General features: G+C 39.4%; 1 protein-coding gene across 11 annotated transcripts in view; it reads left to right on the forward strand.

Moving 5' to 3' along the window:
- TCF4 (transcription factor 4) overlaps positions 1-24,949 on the forward strand; it is a 346,179-nt gene that overhangs the window by 289,696 nt on the left and 31,534 nt on the right. For 6 of the 11 annotated variants that reach the window (XM_040632485.1, XM_040632486.1, XM_040632482.1 and 3 more), the window contains 6 exons: positions 781-886; positions 4,462-4,595; positions 11,043-11,175; positions 19,002-19,069; positions 20,212-20,290; positions 22,809-22,885. In XM_040632485.1, the coding sequence (XP_040488419.1) occupies positions 781-886; positions 4,462-4,595; positions 11,043-11,175; positions 19,002-19,069; positions 20,212-20,290; positions 22,809-22,885 (597 nt within the window). The remainder of the gene's footprint in view (positions 1-780; positions 887-4,461; positions 4,596-11,042; positions 11,176-19,001; positions 19,070-20,211; positions 20,291-22,808; positions 22,886-24,949) is intronic. The other 5 variants (XM_040632487.1, XM_040632484.1, XM_040632490.1 and 2 more) reach the window with 1 other exon arrangement.

A 24,949-nucleotide genomic window follows, 5' to 3' on the forward strand; every position in this document is an offset into this window, starting at 1 on the left:
TGCTGCCTTCTTTAGAGGAAACATAAACAAGAAAATACACAGGCTATTTTTATAGAGGACTGGTTCCCCAAGTCTCATGAGTATTTAGTAAACGAATGTTCAGTAAATTAGGATTTTGGCATACTTTTTAAAGTTTATTGCACACACAAATATAATAGGAATTATAAAGGAGTACTCCCCCCTCTTCCTGTGTACATACTGATTGTTGGTGGTCTATGTAGATCTGGGCTTTTAATGGTCTTTTTCATGCATCTCTGCAAAAAGCTGACACTACGGGAATTTAATATTCCAAGATGTATTTGTCACTTTCTGTGGTCTGGGTAGTGCATTCGTTTTCTCTGTCTCTGTCTCTTTCTCTCAGAAGTGAACATTTTAATTGAAAGGTAGAGTTAAAAGGGAGAAGGTTGATGCGTGCCCTTCTGTTTGCGCCTTTCATGAGCTCAGGGGCCATCTATGTTTAAAAAAAAAAAAAAGATGCTTGGACAGGACAACCCCATGGGTATTATGTAATATATTTAACTAGACATAATTCACAATATTCTTGCCTGCGACTGGAAAATATCCCCCGCCCCTGGTTTTCCAGTCACACAAATCTACTCAGCATTTTTGTTGTTGTTTTTTGTTTTTCTGTATTCTGAAAGGGGCAGTGTTCTAGGGTTTGATCGGATTTGGAATGGACATGGAAATTTAGCATTTTGCGCCTGCTTCTTGTCAAGTAATGGACCTTGAGGTGCTTTGGTCAATGCAGCAAGGAAAACTAAATTGTCTCTCCTTCCTCAGGTTTATGCTCCATCAGCAAGCACTGCCGACTACAATAGGGACTCGCCAGGCTACCCTTCCTCGAAACCAGCAGCCAGCACTTTCCCTAGCTCCTTCTTCATGCAGGGTAAGATGCTGCCACTTCTGCGGGGAAATCCACTGGGCAGAATCTCCCTGGGTCTTTTCAGGTCATATATGGGGCAAAAGACTGCTGATCTCAGACTCAAGAAATGGAATAGTAGGCAAGTGGAGAATATGGAAGGTCATGCTCTTCTTAGGAATTGAATTCATTAAAAATTCATCAATTAATTAAAACTTGACTAAGACTTATTTTTTTAAATCAAAGCCCCTTGAGCAATGCTGAGTTAAGATTAAACTGGTTGACTTCACTTAGAACTGACGCGTCTTGGGGGATGGTCTTCCATGACAGATCATTTCAGCTTCTTCTCTCCCCAAGAAGAACGTGTGTGTATTTTTAGAAGTGTTTTGGTTCAGCATGTATTTTGAGCATCCTGGATTTAGCCAACTGGGAACAAATTGTCCTTATGTATAACTTCATATAGAAAGTTTAGCCACTTATTAATTTATAGGTAGGAACAAGAGCCCCATTTAAGATGAAGCAACATATCTCAAGACTAGAATATTATTTCATTACACAGCGAAAGCTCCACCCCAACATGCTAATTGATTTCAAGACCCAGCTTTTGTCCCAGACAAATTGAGAAAATTACAGTTTCCTAGTAGGTGAAGTATATTTATTCTTTTAATTGTGCAGTTTATTTAATGAAATGTACATGGGTGTGTCCCCCTGAGCTTCCAGTCTTGCCCCTGATAGCACGGTTCCTTTCTGCTGCTTGGAAAAGACCGGAATAGTTAGAATGACACCAGCTGCATTTAAGAACATACTGTCCAGAGCGTGCACCGAAGGCTTCATCCCTGATAGGCCTGGGGCACTTACTGTCAAAATATCATCATCTTGTTGCCAAGTTAACAGTCTGAAATTTAGACATGGAATTTTCCAAGAACTCCTGTACCTGTACGCAGAACTTTTAACTCTTTTTGCCTGGGTGTGAAAACCTTTTTTGACTGCGCCTTGGCAAAGTGCCATGGGATTTCCTCTTCGTGCTGTTCTAGGAAGGGCCGTGTTGTGTTGGGGGGAGGACCCTTGGAGCAGCAAGGAACCAGGGAGCAGCTTGGTGTCTCACTTAGCTTGCAGTGGACATACTCGAAGTCATTCTGATTAAAAGGGACTTATTGTCTTGCCCTTCAGAGTATTAGCTTTTTCAGGTTGCTAGTTTGCATGTGAAATTCCATGGAAAATCTATAACATTGAATCAAATGGGTCTCGCAGGAACGGAGAGAATTTGTTCCACGCATAATAGAGCTCATGATCATAAGGGTCCTTTATCTTTGTGACCCGTCCTAGGTGTACCTCACAAAGGGACCCAGCAGGATATGTCATTTGAGGGCATCCTGGGCCTTGACAAAAGGCTCATCCCTTTCAGCTGTAAACAGCAGTCACTTGGGCATCCGCTCCCCTCTTCTGCGACCAGTCAGAGCAACTATGCTGCCGGTGCTTATCGAGATGGTCAATTCAAGGATTCATCACTCAAAGGAGATTTTCACTGAGAAAATTGACAGGATAGATTTCTTCTATCTGCCTTCAGGAAGGTGCTTGCTTAAACTGTGCACACCACATGGGAGGTCAGGCGGATTAAAACAGAAAACAGTAGGCTCTTCTCCATGGCAGACCACGCAGAATATGGGGAACGAACTTGCTTTTCTGCATATGAATACCCAAAAAAGCAAAAAAAAAAAAAAATAAACTGAGTTGACATTTATGATGAGCACAATTAATTTGCACACATCTAATTCTATTCTTTCAAAACAACATTATGCCAAGATCATGGGATGTGATAAATATTAATTTACTGTGAAAAGCATAATTTATGTAAAGTATGTATTTTTATAAGTCTGCATTGGGTAGAGTGTTCTGTGTTAACAAATCCTAAATGTATTTCCATATAGTGCATCATGTTGTCAGAGTGTTTCGGGAGACTCTCGTTTAATGATATCTATTCTCAATTTATTTGTCATAGATGCCATCTATTTGAAATGTTAGGGCCTTAACTTCATCTTTGAATTTAGGGTGACATCTAAACTTCCACAACATGAAGGCTAAATCTTAAGTGCATGAATAATAACTTTTAGAAAGTCCTGTGTCTTCCCATTAGGATCACAGAAACAGTACCTGGTGATCCTGTCTCACATCGACTCCCTTCAGTGATGAGTGCATGGTGCCCTGAGGATTCAGGTCTTAAAAAAACATACAATTTGGGTTAGACTGTCAGGAGACTGTCAGGAGCATATTTTAAACTCATTACCATGTGACCTCTCATTTTTCACTTGAATTTCCATCTTCTAATTAAAACTCTGAAGTTGTCAAAGTCACAGATAGGATTTTCTTTTTTTTTTTAAGAAATTTATTGATCATTCCTCCCTGTCCTGAAACTATTCCAGTTTTTGGAATTCTAACTTCTGGATTTAAAAGCTCAGTGAAAAAAAAAAGCTTTGTGGTATGTAGTATTGGATTTAACTTGCCTATTGCCTTAATTTTCAAAAGGCCTTTATTATGTAACATATACGGTGAAAATCATCTTATTTTCAAGGAGGCAGTACCTCCTGGACTGTGAACACCCAGCTGATAGCCGGGTATTCATCTGGCGCTCAGTAACTTCTGTTCAACTACTGAAAGAACGGAAAATTTGAACTCAGCAGCGACATAGATTCCCACCCACCCCACCCCCACCAACCACCTTCGTTTTGAGAAACCCAAAGCAAACATCAGCAATCCCTGATAGTAACTTCTAGGCCAATAGACCCAAGGAAGAAAAAGAATCTGTAAAAATATTTTTAATACGGCGTTCACAAAAGATTAACTTAATATTGAAAGGTACTTCATATAATGTCCCTCTCATTTAAAACCTCTTTTTAACTTCTAGTTTTCTAAAATCCAGAACCTCTTAAAATTGTCTCTAGTGTAATATCTACCTTATGATATGTGTGCACTCTTTCAACTGCTACTGAAGGCTTAAGGTCACTGCAGAACTATGCAGCAAAAAATAAAAGTTAGAAAAGAAAATTCAGAACTGTATATCTGAGACTCGTGTTCCCTATAAATTATAATGTAATTTCAACTTTAATTCTACCATGTATGTAATAAAAGGGAAATTTGATCTTTTAAATCTGAGATGTTCTTTTTCATTCTTATCTTCTTATCTGCATTTAAAACTTGTAAACTTGTCAACTCTATAATGTGTTAAGTACTTTATTTTCAACACAAAATTTAGGAACAATTTAACTGTTAGTTTTCATAGAAAAGGAGGTCAGGGGACTTTTAAGAAATGTTTTCTTTAGTGTTGTTTACCTGGCTGACTTGACATAATTCTACATAGAAGTGTGTTCTGTTCTTTTATAGCAAATTTTTACTGAGAACGCTGCCTATGGTAAATATTTACATTTGTTTGGCAATATAGAACCACTTGGGAAAAAAGAAGGATGACTGTCTTCTGATGTAATCAGCAAAACAGCACAAAGATGAATACACAACGGGCAGCCATTTTCAAGTATATGAAAAAACCCTATTCTGTAGGGCAAGGCTGAATGCCTCCGAAAAGTCATGGTTTTCTTTGTCCTTTACAGATGGCCATCACAGCAGTGACCCTTGGAGCTCCTCCAGTGGGATGAATCAGCCTGGCTACGGAGGAATGCTGGGCAGTTCTTCTCATATTCCACAGTCTAGCAGCTACTGTAGCCTGCATCCACACGAACGCTTGGTAAGGCTGATTCACATGGTGCTGGGGACGACACAGCTAGTTTACGAAATCTCATTCCCCGTCTTTCTATGCCTGTATACAAGGACTCTGTAATGAATGTAAAAATGGTATACACCCATTATTCTTATAGTTATCTTGTTTCTGAAATCAAAGACCTAACAGATCACCTTTGTAAGCCGTTGCGACTTTTTCTTGCCATTGTTCTTCTGTTTATGGTGTTTTATTCTGTGCTTTCTTTATGACAATGTTAGCTTCCTTCGGATGTAAATACATACTGTATTTGAGTTGTACAGTTTCAACTATGGTGGATCCTTGTCATTTATTTGTTGTCTGTAGTTTTGAAGAATATACTGCAGGGGGCAGAGTGACAGGCAGTAGACTGAGAGTAGGTGGCCCGTATCTCCCGTGTGCATTTCCACTTCCCCTTACCGGCTTCTGTCCCTGGTGACAGCTTTGACCCGTGGTGCCACACCCAAAGGAAAGAGTTCCTGTTTCCCATACACTCCGCTAGTCACAGCAACCGTAGGGTTTCTGTATAGATCAGATTCCCAGTTTTCAGTGGTTTAGCTGTAATTCCACACCTTCCAACCTCCCATTGATGCCCCATTGCCTCACTCAGTTGAAAATTGCTGAGCTGTAGAACATTATCTTGTTTCATTACTGAAGTGTCCACTCTGCCCATTGCCTACACTCATCCATCCTACTGTGTCCCTTTATCTTGGAGGAAGCAGTTCATCTGACCTTTTCCAGCCTCAGAAACTCCCACAGCCCAGAATCCACCTAGGAACTTAAGTCGAGCATTATATGGAGATCATGAGTTAGGTTTGAGATGCAGTAAGATGGGACCGTCCCTCGTGCAGTCATATAACTTTAAAAATGAATGAAGCTGTAGGGGCGCCTGGGTGGCACAGCGGTTAAGCGTCTGCCTTCGGCTCAGGGCGTGATCCTGGCGTTATGGGATCGAGCCCCACATCAGGCTCCTCCGCTGGGAGCCTGCTTCTTCCTCTCCCACTCCCCCAGCTTGTGTTCCCTCTCTCGCTGGCTGTCTCTATCTCTGTCGAATAAATAAATAAAAAATCTTAAAAAAAAAAAAAAATGAATGAAGCTGTAATCCTACAAATGCAAAAGTGTCTGACAAATCCAGTGATCCTTCATGGTACTTGTGTCACCACTCTTCATCTCAAAATTGCCCCTTGTTCTTCTCCTAACACCCAGGTTCATGTGTCTTTCTCTGCTCTGCAATAGGAAATAGTACTTTCTGGATTTCTGTGAACTCTCCTCTTTTTTTTTCAACCACTAGAGACATAGAAAAGGTGACTTACATTCTATTCTGACAACTTAAAATATTCCAGAAGTTATGGTCTCTGATATCCTTGAAAAATACCTATTTAGTGAGTCCTGGTGGTAGAGACACTGTAGTCAGTTAGCCTATCTGTTAACAAGAGGCAAATGATGGAGATGGAATTGGCCTTTTTATATCATGTGCCAAGTTTGAATGTGTAAATCAAACTATCTCAAATTTCAGCACATCTTCAGTGAAGAGCAAATGATTTACTTGCAAATTTTATCTTCTCCCACCTCCTGCTTTGAGATATTAGAGTGAAAGCTTAGAGAAATATCAACTATTATTATACTAGAATTTCTTCTTGGCCCACTTCTTTATTTCCCTATCATCATTTTCCATTTCTCTAAGGAACTCCTGATCAAAACTACATGTGTCCTATAAGCAAGGAAAATTTTGATTACAGCTAGAAGATTTTGGCAGTATACTAACATAACATGGAATGTCAGTCCTTCTAAGAGTTGTTCATTTGACATTTATTTTCGTTCTTCCTATATTTCTTTCTTTCTTTCCTTATCATGCTCTAGATTTTTGATGTAGGTGGTTTGATTTTATCCCAATCAGATTCACTGCATGGGCGGAGGTATCTTTAAAATGTGCTCAAATGCATAAAAAGTGTAATTTTAAAAAAGAAACCAACTACATTCCTTTCAGAAAAAATTTTGCTGAAAACCTTAAAAACAAAAAACAATATTATCTACCAGGAAGAAAGATCATTTTGAAGGAATAACCCAACAGGTTGTATCAGATGCTGTATTTATGTCATTTATTCTAACACAGAACATGGGATTTTCATTCTTAATACGATTATTTAGCAGATCTTAGAGATTAAGGCTTTGTTTCAAAAACTGGTAAATGAATTAGGTTTCTGGTAATGTATCCTAATGAATTTTCTCACTGATAGGGAAACTGTTGGATTATCGTATCTAGTAATCATTGTAATTTCAGTATTAACCATTTGAAAATCTCTCGCTGAAGTGCCTTTCCGAAATCTGACACTGACTGAGAGTAACTTGAGTATGAATAGGCACTTCGTGTCCTTGCACTTGAAAATAATGGTAGTTCCTCACAATTTTGGTCTATAGCTTTTGGCCAGTCTCACACAGAACAAAGGAATAGTTTAAGAAAAGAAGCGCATTTTCCTTGTATTATTCTGGGTATAATTTGGCCAAATTAATATCGTCTTCTAAAGGTACAACAGTTTAGAAACATCATCGCCTTCATCGCTTTATACTGTATTGTAATAGAACGTGTGGCTGTAACGCTTCAGATCCGCACATTTCAGTAGCAGCTGTCAAGTCACCAATTTTGATTCTTTAAATCCCCTTTATAGCTTCTGCTTCTACAACACAATCCCCCAGCTAATCACTACTGTGTCACAGATACACATACAGAATCACTTGGGAGAATGGAGTTTGTGGTTAAGCTTCGGGATGGGTTGTTGTAGGAGGTTTAGGGTTGGAATGCCTTGGCAGACTTCTGTTTAGAAATAGGATAGAGTCCTCTGTCTGGCATGGTTTAGGCATGGTCTTTGCCCCACAGAGTGAAGTAGTCCTAGGCATCTGGAATTTTAATATAAAAGAAGTTCCGAATTTTTTGTAACATAAACCCTTCCCTGGTGATTCTCAACCAGGTGTCATTTTACCCCCTCAGGGAACATTTGGAAATGTCCAAAGACATCCTTGGATGTTACAACTGGTAGGCATGCCTGGAATCTAGCATATAGAAGCCGGGGATGCTGGTAAACACACTACAATGCATAGGAGAGCCCCCCCACAGCAAAGAATTATCTGGCATAAAAGATGTATGGTGCCGAGGTGGTGAAATGTTGCCTGAGCCCAAAGCACGATTTTATTCTTAGTATGCGCCACCAATTATTATATTTCCTAATCTTTGAATTATCAACCCATAGGTTGATAAAAATATCACTAATAGAAACATTTTCAATACTTACTCTGTCAGTAGGCTCCAAATATGCTATAATTGGGCATCATAAGTAAAAATAATTCAATAGTGGGCATGTAAAGCTGTTATATATTTTCTCAGTCTCCCCTTTCCATGTGTAGCAAGCAGGGCAGACAGTATCAGTAGCTGCAGGAAGAGAAGCTAAGGGGACCTCTCATCGTTGATCCCTAAATACTCTAAAAGAGACATACTTCACACATCAGTGATATTCTCTGTAGTATATTTATTACGTCTCGGAGTGACAGTAGTTTTCAAGACACTTTTCCTTGTAAAATAATGTAGTTAAAAATCTCATTAATTTCTTTCAGCATCCTATTTTCTCCAAGTCTCTAAAAATAACTGATTTACATGGTTGCATTGGTTTCCCCATTAAAATTGATGGGGAAGAACTTTTCTTGTCATTCTCCAAACTCAGTATTAACCCTCAGTCTGTTAAATCCTGAATTACTGCCCATTTTGCATCATGTTGAAAGTGTCTAGAAATCCTCCCGGTTGTGAAAATCTTTTTCCCGTTCCACCCTGTGAATATATAGTCATTTAAATATTTATCAAAATTCTTTACCTCTGTTTTGATTTTTGCATATCTGGGACTGATTTATACAGTTTCTCTATTCTTCAAAACTCAGCACAGAATAGCATTGTGTAAAGGAAGGCAAACCATCTCTTTCTTTCAGTTTCCTTCTTCTATGTTCAGTTTCTTTTTCTCTACTTTATTACTGTGTTCAGCTGTCAAGCAGAAATAGTTGTTCTAAGTGTGGTGTTCCGTGGCTTATCCAGTCTTTTGGATTAGCTGTACTATGGAATGGGCCCGTTCTATCATTGTTTGGAGAAAAGGTCGTGGACTGCTTGGGGCACTTCGTAAGCGGCAAGTAGAAATGAGTTTAACAAGTGGCCTAAAGAATTTTTTGGTCAAGCACAGAGGTCTATGGAATTAAAAAGTTTGAAAGGCATTCTTGGGAAGTTGGAAAGATTTGAGGGTATCATCTCAACTTTTTCACTGACGTTGACCTCTCAGTTGGACTATCTTGAGTGCGTCGAGGTAATGTTGTCAAAGGCATCCACCAGGTCATTGGCAGATCCAATGTAGGTTCATTTGCTAGACTGTTTTGTTCTCTTTCAAATAAGTAGTATTTCAGTCCACTATTAAATGCCAACCGATATCCAGTTGTTCATTGAGAATATGGGATAATTATGTGTTTAGCACTCAGCCGTAAGTTGTGAGATGCAGAGGTATAAGCTCTATTCCCTCCCCTTAAAGAGTTTACAGTATAGGTGGAAATGCACTTGAAAGAAAAAAGCAGTGAAAGGCAGCATGTAATTAAGTGTTAAATGGCACAGCACAGAATGTGAGCGCATTAGGGATTCAGAGAGAAGAGATTGTGCAAGAGTTGGAAGTAGGAAGGAATACTAAAGGAAGAGGTAGAACCCAAGATGGGCCTCACAAAATTAATACAGAAATACCAAGACACCAGGGTTTCACTCCTATGAATAAGTCCCTGGGCTTTAAGCACCCCTGACTTTTATTTAGCCTCATATTCGATCTCAAATTTTAATCAAATTTCCACTAGTGATATAATAAAGATCCATAGCTGAGTAATATATTGCATATAAGACAAAATATATTTTAGCCAAAATAGTTTTCCTTTACATGTCTGTGACACATTCAAATATGTATGAGAATAACTTTTTAACCCCAATGTTCATAGCAGCAATGTCCACAATAGCTAAATCGTGGAAGGAGCCGAGATGCCCTTCAACAGATGACTGGATTAAGAAGTTGTGGTCCATATATACAATGGAATATTACTCAGCCATCAGAAAGAACGATTTCTCAACATTTGCTGCAACATGGACGGCACTGGAGGAGATAATGCTAAGTGAAATAAGTCAAGCAGAGAAAGACAAATATCATATGATTTCTCTCACCTATGGAACATAAGAACTAGGATGATCAGTAGGGGAAGAAAGGGATAAAGAAAGGGGGATAATCAGAAGGGGGAATGAAGCATGAGAGACTATGGACTATGAGAAACAAACTGAGGGCTTCAGAGGGGAGGGGAGTGGGGGAATGGGATAGACCGGTGATGGGTAGTAAGGAGGGCACGTATTGCATGGTGCACTGGGTATTATACGCAACTAATGAATCATTGAACTTCACATCGGAAACCGGGGATGTACTGTATGGTGACTAACATAATATAATAAAAAAACATTAAAAAAAAAGAAGAAAATAGCTCAATGTGTTTTGGTAAATAACTGTGTCCCTGGTGGTGATCTGCTCATTCCCAAGCAGATGGATTGGTAGCAACTAATTTGCTGCCTTACAGGCACTGTGATATGCCCCCAGGAAAAGCAGCTTATTTGGACAACAAGGATAATAATTGAACTCAAAGCCAAACCTTTAAACAAATGATTCTGTAAAGATGTTCTTTTTTCATAGTCAGCTATCTGGTAGGTTACTAATGAAGAGGACACATAAAGAACTCAAATGAGTCCTTCTCAGTTCATTCATTCCAGTTTAATTCAATATAGTCATTGATTTAAGGCTTTACATATTGATGCTGTAGAGAGATATTTAATCATCGTTACTTTTTAAAAGTTTTCCGTTTACCATTCTGTGCTTGCTAGAGGTCAGAAAGGTGGTCCAGTTTTGCAGGAGGAGGGTCTGAGACTGGCTGCTCTTTGCTCTTTAGTGTCCAGAAGTTCAGGATAAAGTGTGATGTCAATCCCATGGGTCACGATATTGTTTTATTCATTGTGTCTTGGAATCTTTCTTACTTGATCAATAGTTGATACCAAAAAAAATAATAGTAGAGATAGTCTTTTATGTTGCTGACACCTCAGAGATACTTTTAAGCAGTAATTTTTAGATTTAGAGATTGTGATCATTTCTCACTGTCCTATATTGCCATTGTATTTCTCTACATTTGATGCAAGCCCAAACCAACTCTGTGTCTTTGTATTTTATTATTTGAAAAATGAAAGCTGTCAGATCTAAGCAAGATGTATTCTTGGATATTTTGAAATTCTAGGAGCCGTCTCCATTGCAAAATGAAGAGTTCCGAAAGGAGTATTAGAAACCTAACTCACTAAATATTTCCTGGTTGACCATGGCCTCCTTTTTTTGCTTCTTGCTACAGAGCTATCCATCACACTCCTCAGCAGACATCAATTCCAGTCTTCCTCCGATGTCTACTTTCCACCGTAGCGGCACAAACCATTACAGCACCTCTTCCTGTACGCCTCCTGCCAACGGCACAGACAGTATAATGGGTGAGTCATAGAAATGTCGATTTGGACGCCAACAATCAAGGTCAGGGTTTAATAATATAGGACCTCTTTTTTCTCTTCATAATGGAATAGCAATCAGGCAATGAATATTTGTCACATAACTGAATGAAAATACATGAACCAAACAGAAATAGAAATAGTCATCGGCTTGTCCACAATCACTTTCTTTTTTTGGTCACAAGAAACTGATATTTGGCTACTTCGTTCATTGCGAGTTATTAGATTGAACAAAGGTTGAAACAGACCAAAACTACCTTGCTTCTCATACTCTCAAAGAGTGAGCAAAGTGAACTTTTATAAGACAAACCACTGAAGACTAGTGAGATAGGGGGCAAGTTAGCTCTTAATAGTAGTCATTGACCACTTTCCAAATTCCAATCACCATACTAAGCTCTTACCCATGACATACCACGGTCTTCCAAAGACTAGTTCCTGTGAAATTCAGGGGTGATTATTAATAACTTCGATGGCTTCAACTCCTGGAGAATGTGGCATCGTGGAGTCCTTCAGAGGGGAAGAAGCATTTGCTTACTTACTGGAGAGGAGAAGCCTGGGCATCAGGGCTAGAAGTTACTCACTGCCTTTTCTCAAGCAGATTTACTAATGAGTTGAGGCCCAAGCATAGTGCTGCTTCCCCATGAACTCAGCCATCATCCTCTGGTTTCTCATGATGTCCATTGTGATTCTCTCCCAAGACCGATGATTCCTTCACTGGTGCTGTGCCCTGGAGGGAGGAGGTAGGCAGGGGTCCAGCCCCCCCCCCCCAGAGGAAAGAGTCCAGACTGGGGAGTAGGCAGCCACGCCCTTCTGAATTGGCCTTTAACAACTTTGCCATTCAGAGGAATAGCGCAGCCTGACATTCCAGGGTCTCATTAAAACCTCAGACTTCACTGGTCACCACTTCTCTGGTCCTAGCTCAAACTCACCCCTTCCTTGGCCTCAAGATCTCTTGCAGTGGGCCCCTGATGAGAACATTAACTGTATGTTTTAGAGAGAAGAATGTGTGACAGAATAATCCTACTGTTTATTCCCCTTAGCTCTCTGCAGTTTTTCATTTTCTTTAGAGAGTCCATAGGAGTTGGGAAGGTGGTGTGAATCACTTATGTGGGAGAGTTTTTGATGAAAGGGAAGAGATGTGCTTTGAAATGTTGCAAATATAATTCTGCCTAAATAATACACTCCCTGCTTATTCAATAATATATTTCACACTTGAGATGAGCCACCTCGCAGCCCTTCGCTATCATGTCTCACTAAGAAGCAAATTTACAAGAGTTTCCATTTTCGAAACTTTTCATAACAAAGCTTCTACAAATGTGTTGCATCAGTTTGACCTTGGAGAGGAATGGACAGAGGTCACATGGGGAAGTTGGGTTAGCTATCAATGCAGTTTTGGCAGATTTGAAAAACAAGAAGAAAGAAAGAAGTGCAGAACTGAAAGGGTGAGAAAAGCATATTTCACTTCAATGTGGTTTGACGAATGGAAAGCCCCTTTCTGCAGTCATGAGGTCTCGTTATAAAGAAGGATGACCGGTCATTCATCCTCTTACACGGCAGATTTCCTGTCTACTTGTGGTTTGAGTAATTTTCTTTTTTAGGAAGGTATAAAGGTGGAGCAAAAGCTTGAGTTGAGGAAAACATACTTGGGCATTGTTTGAAAAATTTTTGTGTTGAATGATGTACAAAACAGTCTTTCTGGGAGAGAGGCACCACAACTTGGGAAGAAAGAGATATTTTGAGATGGAATAATCATTCTCCATGAGCTGTGGTCAGCATGGCCACAAATCCCAGTGGGACTGAGATTTGCTTTATTTAAGATGGTTGACTCATCATTAGCCTGTGGATGGACAGGAATGTCTGCTGTCCTTCTTCATCTGGTCTGGGCAACTATGGAGCAGTAGGTGACGTCTGCATACTCACAGGCTCAACCACACACTAAAGAAGGAGTGAACTTGTTATATAGGCCACAGGGCCCTGTTGAAGTAGAGGGAGGGTCTCGACAATAATAAAAGAGCTGTAATTTTAAATGGGAAAGTATGAGATTTCTGGAACCCAGGAAAAGGTTTTTAAGAATAATTTTATTACATAAATTATTCCATAATCATGGGTATACTTGTCAAAATCTATTAGCAGAATGTGAGAAAGCTTTACAGTCTTCTCAGGAAATAAGTTGACATGGTAATTCAGCTTTTTGGAGGAACAGACCTTTATTAACTTGCATAAATGCAGTTATGACTTTAGGATTATGTTAAGGGAGAACATTCTAGAATGTTCTTTCTTAAAATATTATGTCCTGCAATTCCTTACGTTAAAATACAGAGGAAAATTTAAATATGATAATAAGCCTTGGTATTGCACAGTGTCAAGTGGCTCATGTTTCTTCCCCCTTTAATTTTCTTGGGCTTTGGATTGATTTTCAGAGTATGGTAGAAGTCAGGGATGGCAGCATGTCTGTAGAACAAGAAGAGAAGATTTCTCTTCTGATGTTTGTGATACTTCCCTAACAGTATGGATTAATACGATACATCTGCAGACTTTTGAAAATACTTGGCATATACTCACTCATTCTGAAATGCAGGAAATAAAGAAATATTACATTGCCTGTATCTCAAAGAACAAACAGAGCTAATTAAATAATTGGTAAATAGGGAACACATAGCCTAACACATGTTTGAGATTACACACATGATTCTGTAGAAAATGACTGTAAGCACTACTAATGCTGTAAGAATGGGGTTCAAGCACTAACACATGGACATCACATTTTTCAAGTTTTCTTGGTGAAAAAGTGCAAGGCAATGCAATCTTTTCACGAACAGTGTGGATGTCTTTTAGGAAGCTGCTTTTTTCAGTTCAGAAAGATCATTGCTCCTCTTCTGAGTTTCAGATTAAAATGTGTCCTCGCAGCCGTCAGTGAATGTCCTGAACTGATCATAGAACAACAAAATGCATGTGGAGTGGGAGGCAAACTTAGGACTGTCAGATGGTGACCCCCTGGAATCACACTGTCTTGCCCCCGGTTCTGTCCTCTGCATTTCAAAGATGGCAGATGCTCGCCAAGGCTTGTGATGGCTTGTGTGACTTGGTGGAGTGATCACCGTTTCTTGTTTTGTTGGCTTTTGCCCTTTAATGCCCAATGTCATTTTTTTGAGAAATAAATGCTTCAGAAGGACAAAACACCTCAATTATAATAGGGTTTTCTTTTTAAATGATACGTTCATCCATGGATTTTCGAGAGAATTGTCATTTATTTTACTTGGGGCATGGAGTCCACTACTTTCCTCTGAAGTCTTGGCAGCAAACTCTGGAGGTTACATTCAACATTTCTGAATTGGAAGGGTCTATTAAGCTCCCTGGAATTATATGAATATAATGCACGGGACACAGCATGGATTCTTACTAGTTCGGCTGGTAGAGTACCTAGTTAAAGAGAAGAGCTAAATCCAGAGTTACCACCATCAGAGCCCGTTAACTATATTCTAAAACCCTTCAGGGCAATGCTGCTGGCTGTGTATCAGAAGCCGTCCAGGCCAGGGCCTCCGCATGCCAGTATGCACACAGAGGGGGCAGTGTAGTAAGTGATGAGATGCCAGCTTGTAGGGGATAGAAATGTCTAGAGGATAACAGCCACGTATCTTTTGCTATATCTACATATTTCCTTCTTAACCTACAATGTCCAATACCCCTTCTTGACCAAAAGGCTTGAGAGCACTGCCTAGCCTAACACGGTCCCCTGAGATTACTCAAGGACAAGAGTGCTCCAGTACCCCACTGGGAGATGCCATTTGTATACATTCCCAGGGTGTGACCCCTGGATGTTTGGGACTCCACACCCTCCCTTCCCCTCAGAGGGAATTGGGCATAAAACTAACATAATGGTTATAATAACTATTATTGTTCCATTAGTCTTTAACTGGCCTGCTTTCTAATGCGTGGTACTTCCCATGTTTTTAAACCTCAAACCAAACAGTGTTGAAGGAGCAGACTGCCATGATTGATTTAATGCAACATATGCTAAAGATTACCCTGGAATATCTATCTGGTTCCTGAATTAATCTGGCTTACAACTTTCACTTCTAATGACATGTTTGTATGACATGATGCATTTTAGTATGTGGCTTTTCTAGTAGAAACATTATGTCCATTTCCCCTTGAGGACTTGGTTTCACAGTAATTTTATTATTAGAGTAGTCACATAATATTCACTTTGTCTTTTGTAAGAATCTCGAGCCTTCAAATACAGTTGGGTGATGAACAGGCCCAGAGCATCGGAGTAATATGGATCTTATCCAGCAGTGACATGGCGTCTTAGTTACAAAGACCACCAACAGAGAACAATAAACTCGTTTGATTTAAGTCTTCTCGTCCATTTCCTGCACATGGTCCTGGGGCCCCATCTCCCCCCTTGAATTCCTAGGAGTCCCTCCTGCTAAAAATTAGTGCATTGTAGCCTATATTTGAGTCTTTATTCTAAAATCGTGTGTAGTAGGAATGCTGGAGATACTCCTTTTGGCATCTTTATAGAGATGAACTCATGGCTCATTTTAGAAGCATTATGCTGCTTCTAATAGTTTAATCACATGAGGGTCACTTGGACACAGTTCAAAAAACCCTAAATTTTAAAGCAGTTGTCATCTTTCAGACAAATTCACTATGAATTATACTTCTTATTCCTTTTAGGTCTTCACAGTGTTCCCAGCCTGAGGTTATGGGCGTGCAGTAAAGGGATAACACATTTTCCAAATTCGGATTTTCAGTAGCCTGTCCCCAGACACCACTCATCCTGGTGTTTTGTTTAGGGTGTGTTCTAATAGGAATTGCTGTTTCCACAAAGCTGAGATTGAGGCAGAGGGTGGTCCCACATGAAATCGAAGATACCAGGTCCTTCTTTCTGCTCCATCTTCTAGCCAGCAACAGCACCTGTGTTCAAGCCATCTGAATAATGCTTAGGGGGCTGGCAGTCGGGAATCCTCCCACAAAATTGCAGTTCCTTTTAATAACTGCTCATCTTGTATTCATATTTACCTTACCACTTTAGAGACTGATTTGGGTTTTTTTTCCCCCTTCAGCATGAGAAATTGATTAGAGCTAAAATAACAAGAAATCGATCCCGTCTTTACTTAGAAGGGGCAGTAGTTTTTGTTTCTCTTCCTATTTTATGAACATTTTGGCAATTTCTAATCATACGAGTTGACAAAAACTTGGGCCTAGAATAGGAATTGAGTCCTATCACATGAAAGCCGTAACGCGGACCTGATGAGCCCAAAGTTTGATTAGAAGTGTGTTTGGCCAACCGCGACCCATTACTACTCAGTATAAGAAAGAGGGTGCCACTTGAGAATTTAAATTCACTTTCTGATTATGTGTGCCTTTTGACAAAGCAGTCACACAAATAAAAAGAGAGATCTTTAAGAGAAGGACCTATGTAGCTTAACGTGTTCAGAGGTTCGGAAATGTGTCTTCTCCCACATTTCCTGGAACAGAACAAAAGGCATTCCAACTGAAAGGGCAAGTTGGCCCCAGTACGCTGCTTTGAAATTTAAACCCTTGGGTTTGGCCCTCCAGCTGCTGCAAGGTAGAATGGCTTCATGTGAAAAAAATAGTCTGTTCTTATCAGTAGCTTCCATGAGTAGCCTTTGGAGTTTTCTGAAACATTCTCATGACCACATGAGGGAAGAAGTTGACTCTAGTTTTTATTCTGCTTCCTGAGTCCTAGTATCTCGCCCTATAAAACAGGCACTAATAGAAAGTTTAGTTGGAAAGGTGTAGTACAAAAGTAATCATAATGATCTTATCTTGTCTCAAGTGTGATTTCATGCTGTGTGTGTGTGTGTGTGTATATGTATATGTATATGTCATTTATTTTTTAAATGCCCCTAAAGTATTTCTATTGGTTTTCATGAAAATATATTTTGAAAAATTTGTCATCCTCACGTTAAAGTTGTTCAAAGGAAGATTTACTCTTTTGAAAGCTACTACTGTAGCAAATTTTATCTGTAATTGAAACAATATCTTGTCTTTTTTTATTTAGGTTTTTTTGTTAGATAATGTAATTTTTTCCGATGTGGCTCTGAAATTCCATTTCACAAAGATCTGTGTTCAAATCAAGCAAATCACAAATTTGTTTGACTGATAAATCTAATTTTTAGGTATCTGTGATAATATTGCTTCTAGGGGGAAAAAATGTATCTAATTGCCCCCAAATACCATCATAGTACATGCCGAAAAAATGTTGGTGCTCTGTATGCTTTCAAAATCTTTATTATTTTCTCTTTAGAATTGTCTTTCATTTTTAAGAGCTCCTCAATGTAGAAATTTTCATTTTTACGTAAGATATAATTTCAGTTATCTCTTATATTTAAGTATTTTTAATAGTATTGGTATCTGTGAGCTCCATCCACTAGTTCAATTTACGTCTGACCCTCATTTCAAAGGTGCACTTATACTTATAACCTTAGTACTAATAACTAATATACTTTTAATATTATGAATTTGTGTTATAAAAAAAGAATGGTTTTGTCAGAGGTGGTTGTGTTCCTTTTACTGCATACCAGTTTTCTTTCAGTTTTAGTAATTAACACATGAATATGGGTGTGGGTTTTGTTAAACAAATAAAGCACACCTCAAAAGATTATTGAATTGACATACCCAACATATAACTATATAAAAATAGCAAGCGTAATTTAACTATGCTAAGCAGAGGTCAGGAGAATGAAATTATGACCAAGAAGCGGAGAGTTCAACCACTTGAGATCTGACCCCACTACTCCATTTTACAGATCTGGAAGCAGATGACACATTTGTCAGCAAGGGCGCTTTCTTGGGTCAAGGAGAGGGCTGGGAACTTTTGTATTTTTTTTAGTTATGTCGTGTGCAATGTAGTTCTACTTGGTTTAATCAGTTGACTTAAGATTTCCTCTTCTTATTTCACAAAATAGTGAAAGGCGGCTCCTTGGAGTTTGATAGGCTTTATTTAAATACTATGTTTATTTGCTAATGTTCAGGCCTTCATAAATGTCACATGCCAAATGTTCTAAGTGTTGTATTAATACTGTTCAGTAGAGCTGATACTTTGAATCCTATGCCAGAATCTACATCTTTTTCACAACAGTCCTCAGTTCATGTATTTTGTAGTAAAAAATACCCGTGTTTAAGATGACACAGATAACTTCGTGAATATGTAGATGTATTTTATCTCCAGAATTTGAGACCATATTGATTTTTCATAGCGTCACAGTGCAGATTTTTTTTAAACGTAAACACAGACTTGAGTATGTGTAGAATATGTGTTACTTAAAATATTAAAAATATTTTCTCTCCTAGGCAGCCAGACCCGTTATAGACTTTCTATTTTATTTTTGCTGAGAGGAATACCTCGTTTTGCTATTGTCAAATTTTTTTAAAAAACTGGAAAGCAGGCGTAAATTATTTGTGAAGACAATTCAATTGACTCTATGAAATAGTGAGAAAAGGCATACTTCGAGGACTTCAGAGATCTGAACGTCTTAGCAACGAACCTCATGTTTGCTGCCATTCCCCACTAACTACTCCTGAGCAACCAGGGGGCAAGTCATAGCCACTGAAACACTTCATCTTTAAACCAAGGTGTCAGGTTTATATTTTATCTGTAAAAAAAGTAACATGAATATATTTGACATCTACCTCAGCAAACAAATTAATGCTAATTAAAGATTAATGTGTTGTAATTAGCATTAAAAATGCAATTAAATTGTGAGTAAATGGACCAGGAATAGAAAATTGTTAGACGTCTCACTGCCTGGTTTTTCATATTCTGCCTTTTGTTTTTGCAGCAAATAGAGGAAGTGGGGCAGCAGGCAGCTCCCAGACTGGAGATGCTCTGGGGAAAGCACTTGCTTCGGTGAGGAAATATTGACTTTGGACTTCATATGTACCATTGTGGAAGGGTGAACTTTAATCAGAAGTGGACATTTGGAATTGTAGAAAATGAATGGCAAATAGCTTTGATTTCTGGAAATGCTAGCTTTCTTGCGGAATGATGATTGGAAAATTTGAGGAGAGAGCTCTGAAGCTTCCAGTGAATGGCTGACCCTTCCAGCTTGTCTCCTCACGATGGTGCCTAGCAGCCCTCAATTATGCATTTGTGGATATTCTCAGGGCCTTCTGGTGTATAGATCCTCTATCTTGATTTCTTATTTTTCTCTAAAATCATATGGTGCTCATTGACCAGCTAAGACTGACTTTGCAGGGGGCAATTCCAAAACACTCTGGGAAAGGTACTTTAAAAAAAAAAAAAATGACCATAACAGGTCCGTGAGAAATTGTCACATAATTGGCACCTGGGGACTCAGCTTCTTTGCCTTACCCGTCCACCGCCAGGAGGCTAGAATTGACCATTTCTTGCATGTTCACTGGTGACAAAGCACATCTCGTTTGTTGAGGGAGTATGCCTGGTATTGTCTTCAAAAGCAAAACATGGTCATTTGCAAGTGTAAGTGGGGATTTGTTGCTCTCACATTTTGTCTCTTCGGTTGGTTTTTCCTTACCATTGGGAGCATAAAATAAGTTTAATTTAGCATTGTGACCTAAGTGGAAGTTTATACTTCATCTGGCCATTCTTAAGCCTTGGCATTAAGTGCCTTAATCATGGTGGAGGAGGAGTTGGACAAAAATCGTAGAGATGATGCTGTCTAACCTATTTGATGGAGGAAGAAAGGGGGCTTAGGGTGTTCGTGTGGCTTGCTCATGGCCATGGAGCCATGGTAGGACGTGTGAGGGAAAGGACTAGAAGCACAGTCTACTGACCCTGGTCCAGTACTGTCCCCACCGTCTTACATGAGCTCATAATTCTTAGTTTGAAAAATTAAAGTAAGTGTTAAATCTTTCATTTTAGAACATTGGTACTAGAGTCATTGTTACATGTGTTTTATGACGTAATTTTTAGGTGAATTGCAATCATACTTTGTCATTTAAAGAATTGTTGATTCTTTATTCTTAATAAATGAGGGTTTGTTTGTTTGTTTTCTCCCCCACTGTTTTAAGATCTATTCTCCAGATCACACTAACAACAGCTTTTCATCAAACCCTTCAACTCCTGTGGGCTCTCCTCCTTCTCTCTCAGGTACTGTATCTAAAGCCAGTCCTATCATGGGACCGGTGTGTGAGAACGATTTCCCTCTTGTACTCCCTGGTCTGGCGGGTGGAAACTCCCTCCCTCCAAAAGCTCAAAACAGAATATTTCCGAACAGAACAATGGAAAGGTCTGTCTTTTCCACTGCCATATGAAAGTACAGCCATTCCCATCCAAAATTTTTCTCAAAAATTAGACGTTTTTAGAGTACATAGGCATATGGAAAACTTCTTAATCTTCTCTTAGCTCTGTAGAAGATATTCAACAGAATAATATACTCTAAGAAGACATCTCAGGTGAGAAAACCCAGTTAATACAGTCAGGAATATGAATATAGATGATATATTCATCAAGTGTAGACTGTTCAAAAGGATCATTTCCCACAGAAATTTTAGACTTTCCACATTTCCTTTTTAAAGTCCACCTCACTGGCATGATTGAGGAAAACTCTAATTTTGTAAAGAGAGAAGTAACTGTGTGGAGTAAAATGGGATGTTTGCCTTTGAAATATAACAAATTAGCGTGACCTATGGCTTCATATAATAAAATTATAAGTTTTTGAATTATGTTAGTAAAGCATTTCACTTTTTGGAGGTCCATTTAAGAGGCTTATTGCCCTTCTAGAATAAATGCTTCCAGAAGGCCCTATCTGGTGCATGTCTCTGTTCTTGGGAAAGAGGACAGAAGCCTTCTAAAAAAGAAACCAAGTCGCATCTGTACCTGATTGAAACTTGACCTTACTGTAATTTATAGTGGCGTCCCTTGCCTACGTGCTGCCTCCTCGATCCCTATTACTCCCTGCAGGCAGCACTCAGGGCATCATAAACTGGCTTCCCTGGTGGAGAGTGGCAGGTTTCAGACTGCACAGAGCTTTCAGAGGTGATGGCCATGGCTTAGGTGGGACCAAACATCAGCCTTTCCCAAGCCTCCGTTGACGTGGGGTGGGGGGTGTCGCAGAGTGGAGAGGGGTGGCTGGACCTTTAAGTCCATGTGTCCCGATGGACAGAGTTGAAATTGAAAGGACAGAGAGATGATATTAAGAGGATAATGGAACAGCCGGGAAACTTTCCCCACGACAGCAAAGGAACGGAAAGTTCCTGATCCACTGCTGGGTCAGTATTCTACTGTTAGGCTCTAGGAAGTGATCGCCAGCGTCAGCGTCCAGAGCCAGAGAAAGCATCGAGCCCAGTGAGGCAGGTGGTGAGGGAGTCTGTGCAGGGAGAACTCCACGTTCCCCATTTCAAACAAAGCAGCTCGAATTTCATCTATTTTATCATTTGGGGAAAAAAAGTCTAGCATCTAACCCTTCTCTGGCTAAAAGTTTGAGAACAACTATTTTGGTCCGGTGCTCTGATGTTGCCGATGAGCGTACGAAGGCCCGTAAAGGGGACGTGATTTGCTGAGATGGCACGAGCCTCAGTACCAGAGCTCGGGCGAGAATCCAGTGCTCACCATTCTGTCACTCCGTTTCTAGGTTAATGTTGGGAAAGTTAGGGTGCACAAATTGTTCCAGAAAACACCACAAACAACCCAAAACCTGAGCAGCATGCTCTGTGCGGGAGACACAAGGCCACTTTTGGGGTCCTGCTAATGCACCACGAAAGACCACATATTAGGAAGAGAGAACGAAGATGTAAATATGGGGGTGAATTGCTATTTTCACACTGAAAGTAGCTGGCTCTGTTCATATTCTGTCACTATAAGGAATTGAACAAAATATCCTACTTTTCTTTAACATAAAAATACACATCCATGCACACCCAGAAATGACAGGAAGAAGGGATTTTTTTAAATGCTAACCGTGTCAGGGCATGAGATTACAATGAGATCGCAGATATTTTTTTTTCCTTTCTTGAATTATTTCTTAGTTTCCACACAGAGTATGCATTACTTTAAAAGTGGTTTTCATTTTGTAGGTTGGACACGTAATATTTATTGTAGCAGGAATCAAGTTTAGTGGATTACAAAATAATTATTTTCCTCAGAAGAAACCCCTTACTTATTACTGTTGTTCTATTGAGTTTTTAAATTTCCGGTTTAGTGGATGACTGCCAACTAATCTTATTCCCTTAAAAAGTTTGGAAGGCTTATCCCTTCTTAAGGATCATTTTTAAAACAAGTAGCATGCTGTTTTTCATTGGTGAGAGAATTTTGGTTTCACAGACTGGCCTTGCATGAGGGTGTAACAAAGTCCGCTTTTGCATTCTTACAAGTGCCTTGACTATGTAGCGATCTCTTTTCTTCAGGAGGAACCCTTCTCTGGCTAAAACTCAGAACGAATTAATTGTTCCCTTTTGGGAGGAAGCCTGAGAGAATTCCGAGTCCACAGCAAGTTTGAAACTAAAAAGGTTTTCGCTGTCCCAAAATTCTTGTATGGGAACTTTACATGTATTTATCTTAATTGTCCAAATGAAAATAAGCATTGCTATTTCTAAAAGAACTGTCTAAGATACCTGCGAGATTGTTTCAGATTATATAGATCTCATTGTAATCTCCATTTTCATATCAGCAGGCACAGCCGTTTGGTCTAGAAACGGAGGACAGGCCTCATCATCTCCTAATTATGAAGGACCCTTACACTCTTTGGTAAGTCTCATCTGCTAATCTCTCCTCTAGTCACTTGGTGACCATGTTTCTCTTTTTGCATCTGGCCGACCCTTTAGGATTCTTATTTCACTACAGAAACTTTAGATTGATGATAAGCATACAAGTTTGGTTAGAGCCGGAGTTATTAGACTATTATTTATTCCTGTGTGTAGATTATAACCCAGATACTACTACAGTGTAAACCCCAGGGCTCCAAATACCTAAGAGACTAAAAATTTTGGAAAGAAAGCAGCATCTGCCCCAGCTTTGGGGAGGGGCCCTGTTACTGAGTTAATAATTTCCTGATGAGAGAGAGCTGGAGTTCCAGCCGAGCTGCGTAGCTAGAACACTTGAAGATTCAGTGTACCTCTGCTTTACCTTCCAGAGTGGCAGGCATGTATAGGAGTTCTCCTCTTGACCTCTGAATAAGAAACCTGCTATCTGTTTCCTCGTTCACTTTGGTTCTCCTAGAAATCAAGTAACATCATTAAATGTCTGCTCTTCCAGTAGGGAATAACTGAAAATTTCCATGGATGTAATTAATATTATAAACACTCCCATGATGATTCAGTGTCTGACACTCTAGTTTTTGTCAACTCATGGTGGATGTGGCTGGAAATGTGCATGAACTCAGACTACTCTGGGCAGCCTTTGATCAGTGTATGAATCAAATGGGGAGAAGTAGCAACAAGGAACTCCTAAGTCCTTCAAGGGTGGGTTTCTCTCTTTTCATGCATATTTTGAGATAGAACATGGAGGAGGCATCGATTGATCTATCTGTCTTACTTAATGTCTTGTCAGCAGCTCAGAAATTCCTTTCTTCCCTTCTGGCTTACTGTTTAAATTAAGAAAAATCTAAAAATGGACATATGAAGGCGGACTCCCACCTTGGTTGTGGTCTTCTTTGCTGTAGCGTGGGATCGTCCAGCTAGGCATTTTAGCCCCTAGAGGCAACCACAGGGTAACACAAGGTATGCACTACTTGCCTTGCCTACATTAATTAATCTGCAGCCCACATCCAAATAATCCTTAGTTGTTCTGTTTACCTGCAGCAATTATTCTCTGGGACCCATCTCTCAAAACTAGGTCATGTCCAACTGTAGAACTATAAAGACTCAGTTTATAGTTACGAACTATAGCTTTGAATACTCAACATTCAACAAGGGAATTTGCAAGCAAAAACTACTCTCTCCACCAGGAAGCTGTGAGCCAGAAAGGGTGATAGGCACACGTATTACTTTTCAGCGCTCACATTCACGCTTGGAAGTATATATTATTGTTTCCATTTTTATAAATTATGATGTATAGACTCAAAGAAGTTTAGTACCTTTTCAAAGATGTCATAAGTAGCAGCTAGGAGTTTAGGGGAGGTCCCTTAACAACAAAGCCCACCAAATCAGAATGTTCTGTACCGTGGACTAACTGTATTAGACACACATTCCTTCTGTCAGTATGGAATAATTAGAAATTGTTTTTGTCATGCGGTAGAGCTGGTTCCTCTGTTTGCACAGCCCATCGGAAATCAGAGTAGGTTGTAGCATGATCTAGTACAAAGAGGCAGTGGATTTCAAGTCCAAAGACTTAGGTTCAACCCTAACTATACCATTTCCTGGCATTGTGACACCGAGTAATTAATACTTAAGTTCTTTGAGCCTCATTTGCACGTCTACATGGAAAGCAAATAATGTCTTCCTGCTTGCCTTACACATGGAAAATGAAGACCTGGCGAGATGATGTATTTTAAAATGCGCACTGGAGAGTGGTATGCAGATGTTTACTTGCTATCATTAGCGTTCATACTGCAAAAAGTGAATACACATCTACATGTCCTTTTTTTCCACCAGAAATTATAGCATAGGCCTTATCTAGTGGCAGAAATTCCAGTGGCAGGAATGAAACAAAAAAAGGTCAGTTGGTTTTGAACTGTATAATTTAATTATTTAAGATAGTGAATTTTATACAGAGTAAGGGCTTTGAAGTCTATTAGAAGCCCCTGGTGAACAATTAATTCAGGTCTTTGTGATTCTTCTGTCATTAAATCTCATACCACTTTGGTTGACAAAG

Source organism: Ursus maritimus, unplaced genomic scaffold, assembly GCF_017311325.1.
Source record: "Ursus maritimus isolate PB19 unplaced genomic scaffold, ASM1731132v1 scaffold_18, whole genome shotgun sequence".
Lineage (NCBI taxonomy): Eukaryota > Metazoa > Chordata > Mammalia > Carnivora > Ursidae > Ursus > Ursus maritimus.